This window comes from Telmatherina bonti (genome assembly GCF_933228915.1).
Source record: "Telmatherina bonti genome assembly, chromosome: 10".
NCBI lineage: Eukaryota > Metazoa > Chordata > Actinopteri > Atheriniformes > Telmatherinidae > Telmatherina > Telmatherina bonti.
Genome location: NC_136628.1, coordinates 8,322,192 through 8,331,899, shown reverse-complemented (window position 1 = coordinate 8,331,899; position 9,708 = coordinate 8,322,192). Strand labels below are relative to the sequence as shown.

Genomic DNA, 9,708 nt, shown 5'->3' with positions numbered 1-9,708 from the left:
AATAAAAAAATAATCCCACTATGAGGACTTGGACCAGTAACAGTATTTGAACTTTCATTCAGTAGAATCTCATTGCAGCAGAGGAACGCGGGGGTGACGTGATGATGCAAGCCCACCTTCACCTCCGGTCCAGCTGTGCTGCAGGTTATGAAGCGGCGTTGCATTGATTCTCCCAGAGACCCTGAGCGGACACACACCTGCATGTTAGGAGCCAGTGCCCAGTTACATCACACACACACACACACATCCTCAAGTTGCTTCCTTTTTTTTTCTCGAAAGTTTTCTCTAATCTAAATGTATTAAAAGGAAGACTTGTAGATACTTGCAGCGATAAATGCAGCGACCAGGACGTCATCCATCAGTCTGCAAACGGCTGAGTGGATGAACACCACCAGGGTCCATAAGTTGGTACCAAAAAGCAGAACGGTGTTTGGGAACCATCAACTTCTTTCATCAAGTATTAAACCTCGAGATTTCCTCCTTTAAGGTCAAAGCAGCAGCAGGTGAAACCGCAGCATCCATGTGTTAGCACTGCCTCCAGTGGCCGTCCCTGGAACTGCAGTCATCTGCATCTTTAGTCACACTGCAGGTCTTCAGTCTGAGATCTGTCTTTTCCTGTGGTGGTTGGCATTATAAGGTCATGTGACTGCCGTCAGATTCCAGCGTGAACTCATGTATGTCTACGTATGAACCTTCTACGGCCCTTTAGGACCTGTGCGTGCAGAGGAAGACGTTACGTCACATGACATTAGGGCGATGACGACATGCTTTTGTCCCAATTCGATTCTGATTTTTTGGGCGCCAATTCGATTAAAATTGCGATTCTCACAATTCTTTGATATTGCTCATATATGTTGATAAAAAAATCAAAATAAATGTGTAAAACTTTTTTTTTTTTTGCACGTCATTTTTCTTGATTTCAATTAGGAAAAAAAACAACACAGTAGCCAGACCATCATTCTGCTGCTATAACGCCCAAGAAGACAAGGAAAACGATCAATAAAAATGATAAAAATGACAAAAATTATTTTTATTTATTTGGGAAAAAAATTGATTTTGTTTTACCAAAAAAAAATCGATTTTAAAATTGTGAAGTAAAAAAAATCCCAATTTTTGATTTTTTGATTTGACGCTGCTTTATGGATGCAAAACGTAGTGAACAAAATAACGATACAATGTTTGTTTTGTCCGTTATTTCCATGTTGTCGCTGCGTCTTTTCTCGATGTTGTGACGTCTGTTTCTCTTCAGTGACATGGATGTTCAGACTGAGGTCGCTCTGATCAAACTCTGACATCTGCATTAGGACATATGAAAGCGGTCTGGGTCAGATTTGTGCTGTTCAGACTCCAACAAACAGATCAGAAACAAGTCAGGCGTAGAAATAAGTCAGATTTCAGACACTTCTGCCTGCAGTGTGAACGTAGGCTAAAGGTGCATTTATGTTCCATTTATGTGTGTAAACAGGTACGTGTGTTTCATGCGTCACGCTTTTCATACTTTATGTCAGAGTTAAATCCTGAGCTCAGGCGTCTATAGGGAATAATTTTCTGAAACACTGTACGAAAGAGTCTTAATCAAAGGCAACTTCCTCTTTATGTCTTTCACGAGTTGCACGAGCGCTATAATGCTCAACACTGCCTCCCCTGGTTTCTGGTGGTACTGCTCTGTTTAACACACATCAACAAGAACCCAGAAAGACAGATGAAAGGCTGATGGATATATAGATGAGAATAAGACAAGCGTGTCTCAGCTCTCGCCTCATATGAACCACACAGTCCTGACGCCTAAACCTTCCGCACCAAGAAAAGACATTTATGTTTACGAGGTAATCTGAAAAAAAGATGATTTGTCTGACATTTCTCCTCTTTGGAAGCATTTAACATGTGAACAACAAACAGCGGTGGTGGGAAAACACTCAAATAGAATAGAAGTAATTAAATATTTACCCCCAAAAATAAAGAAAATAAAATAAAACAATGGAAAGATGGTTTAACAAGCAGAAAGCAATCCGTTACAGAGCTCCTCTTTTGGGATTTTCTCCATAATTTACACTTAGTCACATTTGTTTACCTCATTTTAGAGTCTGAGCCGTAATGTGGATCCATGAACGGAGTAGCGCAGCAGTTTTACCAAAAATAACCTGAAATAGTTCATCTGATTTATTTAATTTTTTATGAAATAAATTAAATGCATTTTTTTTCCTCCTCCACAAACAAGGAAAACAGCCAGAAAGAGAAAGAACAAGCAGAGAAAAGCTTCTTCGTTTCCTCGGTCTGAAGTGGATTTACGTTTATTTATCAGACTAAGATACGACTGCTGGCCAGATTATTGTAACTGGTTTATATGAAAGCAGTTAAACTGGAGCAGACTGGAAGCAGAACATCTCTGACTGGTTGCTTCATTAGACTCCAGGTACATCAGGACCTGCACGAGGCCTCCTGTTGCTGCAATAAAATCTGACTTGTGGAGGTTCATGATGTAAACTGTCTGCAGGCATTAAATAAATCATTTAAGCTGAATCAGATGATCCACATTTCTTTTCCGGCATCTCAGACGCTGACCTGTTAGCATTAGCGGAGAGAAATGAGGCTAAAATGTAGAAAAACAAAAGAAAATCTAAATTCTTCAGGATGTTTTCTGAATTAGAGGTAAATGAAATGATGTTTTATGCAACTGGGCACTGGTCTATAAAAGGCATTTTCATGTACTTTATCAAGCTGTAGTAAGCGTGCACTCATGAGTTATTAATGAAAGAAATGAAATTCCTAAAGCAGAAGCATCATGACGACAACCCGAAGCTTTGCTGGAGGAGAAGGAGACGTCCTGAACCAAGTGGGAGGGATGAACTTCCCCGTCACTCTGCAGCTCGACTTGGAGGACACATAAAAACACAGCGGCAGCGCTGAAAGAAAAAAGCAGCTCTTCGTTTAACAAGAAGCTTTGAAGTTGGCCATTTAAAATAGGATTTGCATGAATAAACAAGCCGCTTGCTGCCACAACGTTAATGAAACGACAGGACAAGGCAGAAGGCTTTGGGTAATCGTCTGCCACACTGCAAACACCGAGTTAAGTTAAAGTCTGGGAATAAATACCACCTGCTCTTTTAAAGCTCTGCCATCAGAAAGCGGAAATGTCACTGCCTTAACATGAACAACAATGTGACTTTATATTAAACACCACTTTATTGATGTCATCATTCATCTGGATGACTGCTCGGATCTCACAGAGCTTCTTTGTTTCACACTGAATGAATGAACAATAAGATCCTTTTGTATTTTTCTTCTCTCCGCGCCAGAGATGTGCTTCACAACCCTGTGCTTCACATCAGTCAGTGTCAAATATAAAAAATAGAATAAAATAATTGGAAATAATCGTTAAAACTTTCATGTTCTCACTGGGAGGAAGGGGGGCGGGATGGGGTCTGATAGAAATCCAGTTTGGAGTCAAATCTCATCACGTGGATCATGAAAGGCTGAAATAAATGCAGCTCCAAGATGTTTAATCCTTATTAACCCTTAAAACTCCCCGAGATGAGCCCTGTGGGGACGATTGCAATGGATATCTGACCCATTGTGTGTTCTACGAAGGTTTTCCAGACATTTCTATCCCGTCCAGGAGGTTTACATAATTTTAGCTTCACAAAACTCATCACGTCTGCATGGAAACATCACATCTGCATGGAAAGTGTACATGGAAACATCATGTCTGTATGGAAAGTGTACATGGAAACATCATGTCTGTATGGAACATCACGTCTGCATGGAAACATCACGTCTGCATGGAAACATCACGTCTGCATGGAAACATCACGTCTGCATGGAAACATCACGTCTGCATGAAAACATCACGTCTGCATGGAAACATCACACCTGCATGGAAACATCACGTCTGCATGAAAACATCACGTCTGCATGAAAACATCACGTCTGCATGGAAACATCACGTCTGCATGGAAACATCACGTCTGCATGGAAACATCACGTCTGCATGAAAACATCACGTCTGCATGGAAACATCACGTCTGCATGAAAACATCACGTCTGCATGAAAACATCATGTCTGCATGGAAAGTACATGGAAACATCACGTCTGCATGAAAACATCATGTCTGCATGGAAAGTACATGGAAACATCACGTCTGCATGAAAACATCATGTCTGCATGGAAAGTACATGGAAACATCACGTCTGCATGAAAACATCATGTCTGCATGGAAACGTTACGTCTATATGAAGTTTTTTTTATCATATTATATATTATATTTTATATATATATATATATATATATATGTGTGTGTGTGTGTGTGTGTGTGTGTGTGTGTGTGTGTGTGTGTGTGTGTGTGTGTATGAAGATAAATCTTGGTAGTTTAAAGGGTTAATAAAAACGAGCTGAGCAACATGATCTATTAAATGTTAATTAAATGTTTGGACACAGGAGGAGATTTAAGCAGCTGATTTTCTGTAGTAGAGACATAAATCTGGTCTCTGCAAGGTTTTCTCTTCTTTTAATAATGAAAAGTAATAAACTGGGATGTCTCAGACCAGGTTTGTTTACTGGACTGAAAATGAAGCCCTATCGCAGCCTTTCCCGCCCGCCACCCGATGCCTTGCTACCTCCACTCTACCAGTCGTCTCTCGGTGTTTATGCGTGTCATGGATGGAGAACAGAAAGAGAAGTCGGCGCCGCCGCCGCCTGTCTCCTGGTCAGTCTTTGCTTACATGAATGTGACAGCCACATCCTGGAAGACCTTCCAAACATCTTTTAGTCTTTTATCGGTACGGCGGCTCAGGCTGCTGAGGGTTCGGTCTGTAAAGCTGCTGTACTCGCACCGGCCGCCCGTTCGCCGGCCAGCCGCCCGACAGCTGTCCGATGACCCTGAGGCCAACCGGCTGGCCGTGTCCTGGAAGTGGGTTGCTGGGACTGAGGATGTGGGTCTGTCCCACTTGGGGTTCTGGAGTGGGAGTGCTACTTTGATGGGCTGGAGCGGAGCCAGGGGGGGAAACTGGGTAATGAGGAAGGAGAATGGCTGGCGTGAGGCCGTAACGTACTTGGAAGACCCTGAGAGGCCCCTGAGCCACGAAGCCGTTGGGTCTCTGGGGCTCCTGAGGCTGCTCCGAGTCCTTCTTCACCTCTGGAGCTCCGCTATCCTCCGATCTCTTGGTTTTCCCCAGATGCTTCTTGGCTTGAACGATCTCTTGCATTTTCTCCGCTTGAGCCCGGCGGATGTGATACGTCTTCCTGGAACTTTGAAAGGAGTCCAAGAACTCATCCAGGCTTACGTTTCCCTCCATGAACTTCTCCAGCAGCTCCTGTGAAGCAGAGTAGACAAACAAACCGGCATTAGCAGGCAGGACAACAAACACAGGGGGGGTCCAGCTGCAGGGAATCGCTCCAGAAATCTCCTCCAAGAATAAAGAGGATTTTATCGGTCCTGGGTTGTTTCCTCATGAACTTTGGCATAGTATTTTAGAGCACAGCTAACAATGGTGCATGTGCAACGACTGTTACATCTGGCAGAGCTTGAAAGGCATCGGCTATCTCTGTATGTGTTCCCAGGATGGGAGAAGCTGTGTGAGGTGCTCTGGCAGATCCCAGACCACAGACAAGCTTTTACAGTTGGGAAGGTTTCACATACATGATGGAAAACATGCAGATTTTCTACAAATAAATTAAGTTAAAAGCTCTAAGATAACACCAGAAGAAGATCCTTCACCGTTGCTGAGGTGGCATTTCTGGGCATGTCAGAGCAGAACAGATGACTATTTTCTTAATGTCGAGGAAATCTGGAAAAGCTGGTGCAGTCTGGGCTGTTCGAACAGCAGAGGAAACTTTATTCCTGGTTAAATGTGAATGTGGATATTAGGGCTGTGACGATATGCTTTTGTCCTGATTCGATGCAGATTGTTTGGGTGCCGATTTGCTTTAAATTGTGATTCTCACAATTCTTCAAAATTGCTAATTATTGTAAATTAAAAGCAAAAAAAATGTATAAAACTTTTTTTTTTTGTTTTGTTCGTCATTTTGCCTGATTTCAATCAGGAAAAACAAGACAGTAGCCAGATAATCATTCTGCTGCTATAATGCCCAAGACAAGTAAAAAGATCAATAAAAACAATAAAAATGACAAATTTTGTAATGGATTATATATATGTTCAATTGAATTTAAAAACAAAAAAAATTTTTTAACAAAAAAATCTATTTTAAAATTGTGAAGCAAAAAAACCCCAATTTTTGATTTTTTGATTAGATTTTCCCACCCCTAGTGAATATCACAGACGGCTGAAGTCTGTCTGTCCGACACAGAGTACACAGTGGTTGATGCTGTTTGTCCGCTGATGGCTGTGAGTTCACATCGGGGAGGAAAACCAGCAAATCATAAAGCAGAGGAGGAATAACACGCTATCCTTTCTGAGGAAACACTGGATTTTATTCCCAACAACAAAAATGCTGTAAAATCTGGTTAACAGCTCTAAATCTGACCCGAAATTCTATGTTTCAGCTAAACTGGACACAACAGGTTATGTTTGTTATGCTAGTTGATGCTAACGGACTAAAGGCTCAACGTAGACGGACGGACAGTTTTGTCCTGCGTTAGTTATGCGTATAATTTCATTTGTTTTCAAGGAGATTATCCATCAAATGGAACAAAACCACCAAATGTTGACTTCTGTAGCTGACACGCAACCAGCAAAAGGAACAAACCACAGAAGAAGAAAGGCGGGAAGCAGAAGACACTTTTTTCACTGAAAAAAATCACAAGGAACGCCACAAACCAAAAATGTTTTTTGAAAAGCAAAACAAAGTCCATCTTGTCAAAATGTCTTGAATAGAAATCAGATGAACACGAGAGCAAGGAATTTTATGATCTTTGGTTCTACTCACTTGTTCTGCTTGGATAAACTAAGAGCTACTTTTTGGACCAATTAGGTGACATTTAATAATTTCTCATGGCACACTAGTGTGCCACGACACAGTGGTTGAAAACACACGTATGGTAACGACTGAAATCGACGTCCATGTTTCCATATGTAAGAGAGCAGAAATGGACCTTTAGAGGCAGGAGGTATCATTGTTAATGAGAGTTAATGACTCATTTGGGAGGTTCTGTTAAATGATTTGTTCTTATCAAGGCAAAGTTGTGACCAAAATTTAAAAAAAAAAAAAAAAATCACAGTCAGTAACACAAACAGATCACGTGCACGGTGTACTGCAGCCTGAACCAGTTATAACTAACCTATGAATTTTTCTGAAGAAATAGAAAATTAAGTGTTTGCAAAATACGTGGATTATCAGGTGACGTTAGACGTATCTAGAGCCAGTTTCTGAATCCGAGGATCGGACCCCCATGGTCCCCGCCTCTTGCTGTCACTGAGCTCACATTGAACCTGACAATAACTCGGTTATCTGGGAGGGGCTCAGAGTAGAGCCGCTGCTCCTCCGCATCGAGAGGAACCAGTTGAGGGGGCATCTGCTTAGGATGCCTCCTGGACGCCTCTAAGTTAAGGTGTTTTGGCAATGTTCCTGCGGAAGGAGACCCCGGGGAAGACCCAGGACACAGGAGGGGATTATATCTCTCTGGGAATGCCTTGGGATCCCCTCTGATGAGCTAGCAGATGTGGAGGGGAGAGGGAAGTCTAGGCTTCCCTGCTTAGGCTGCTGCCCCCATGACCCGACCCCGGATAAGCAGCTGGGGATGGATGGGTGGATAGATGGATGGACAGATCGACAGATGGGTGCATGGATGGATGGATGGATAGATGGGTTGATGGATAGATGGATGGATGAACAGATCGACAGATGGGTGCATGGATGGATGGATGGATAGATGGGTTGATGGATGGATGGATGAACAAAAGGACATACAGATAGGTGGATGGATGGATTGGTTGATGGATGGATGGATGGATGGATGGATGGATGGACCAATGGATGGATGGACAGACTGACGGATGGATGGATAGATGGATGGATGGGTGAATGGATGGATGGACAAACGGACAGACGGATGGATGGGTGAATGGATGGATTGATGATCAGTTATTAAAGTCAGTTTCTGATGGCTGAATCATGGATGACATTGATACACTGATGTGTGACTGATAAGAAAAGCAGAACAACTTTCAGAGATCCAGATAAGATGCCCTCATCAGGAAATGTAGACCCGTCTAACGTTGTCAGTCCAGATACGCAAGCTGCTGTCCATGTCGGCAGATACCAGGTAATTACAGCTCAAGCCAGCCATGGCAGCAGCGCAAGATGGTGCTTTATACAAAGCGCTTTCCTGATTAGTGCACACCTTCCAGCACTGATGGAGACTCTCCAGATGTAGAGGTCCAGAGGCAGAGATGCGGTATTGGACTGTCCGCTGATAACAATCTGGATGCTGCCTTTCCTCTTTAGTCTGCAGGACATGCCGTTCCACAAAGAATTTTTACATTTTCATCCACTTTTCTTGAGCTCATTTTAAACGAGTTTTGTTTCAGAGAAGACGGCGGTGTTTCTGGATTATTCTTTGCACAATGGAGCCTTTACCTGTCTTTACTTTACCTCCATCTCACTCCGAGCGAGCACCGCATTTGTTTTAAGACAATATCTACTAAACACAGCAACACAACAAGCTTCTATCTGCACTTAAAACACAACCATCAACACAACAATCAGCAGTTTTTCCAGCTGGGAAAAAAAGACATTAAGAATTTGCCTGGATGAACAAACATGCTCCAAACGGCAATTCAATAACTTTACAATAACATGAAAAATGACACACTGAAGGCGATCAAAGACACTCAATTTTACCATTCCACTTCTGGTCAAGTCCAAACATGTCCCTGTATATGAGCTGACCATAGACTATGTAACTGTGTTACATGGTGTTTAGAGACCATATGTTCCAGATAACCACGTTGCCAAAACCCCAGGAGAAATCCTGATCTGTTTTAGCAGACTGGGGACCTGATGAGCATAAACTAGTCTGCTTACCGAGGTAAATGTTCAGTAGAAATTAAAGAAATGTTGACCTTTCAAGGGTGTACTTGCACGATTGTTGTTTTAGGTGAAAATGGTGTCAGAATGACAAAAATAATTGTCTGTCGCAATAATTTCTGAGACAGTTAATCGCATGGCACAATTTGTTATTGTGACAGGCCTAATTATGACATTTACAAATCGCTGATTTTCTTTTTTTGAAAGGGTTTGCAGCTATTTGCAGAGTAAATTAATTGTCATTTTTATCTCACAAAGTAAACAAGGGGTTGGAAAATCGAATATCGGGATTTTTTGCTTCACAATTTGAAAATCGATTTTTCATTTTCAAATAAATAAAAATAATTCTAAAATTTTTGTTGTTATTATTGAACTTTTTACTTGTCTTCTTGGGCATTATAGCTGTCATCCCCTTCCTGGTTCCACTTGCCCTCACTTGGTTTGTCGTCCCTCTCCAGCCACAGCTGCACCTCATCGTGTGAATCAACACATCTCTTCACAATCACCACCTCCCTTTATAACCAACTCAAATGGACAGCAGGCACCAGTCCATTTGTCGTCGTTTCCAGTTCCTTGTTCCTAACCCTGGGATATAATTCTTCAGCGCGAACCTTTCATCCTCTTAATCTTCTGCAAACCCATGACAATAGCAGCAGAATGATGGTCTGGCTACTGTGTTGTTTTTTCTTAATTAAAAAGAAGAAAAATGACAAGTAAAAAGTTTT

At 42.0% G+C, this 9,708-nt stretch overlaps 1 protein-coding gene across 2 annotated transcripts in view; it reads right to left on the bottom strand.

The window, feature by feature from the left end:
- Positions 1 to 3,138: 3,138 nt before the first annotated feature.
- Positions 3,139 to 9,708, bottom strand: part of vps37d (VPS37D subunit of ESCRT-I) — a 68,741-nt gene continuing 62,171 nt past the window's right edge. Inside the window, exons 4-5 of one of the 2 annotated variants that reach the window (XR_013771466.1) lie at positions 4,720 to 5,310; positions 3,139 to 3,870 (exon numbers count right to left, since the gene is read on the bottom strand). Coding sequence is in view for 1 of the 2 variants with exons in the window: in XM_079247205.1 (XP_079103331.1) it covers positions 4,771 to 5,310 (540 nt within the window). In the remaining variant the exon portion in view is untranslated. Of the gene's footprint in view, positions 3,871 to 4,439; positions 5,311 to 9,708 lie in introns of those variants that run through there. The other variant, XM_079247205.1, reaches the window with a different exon arrangement.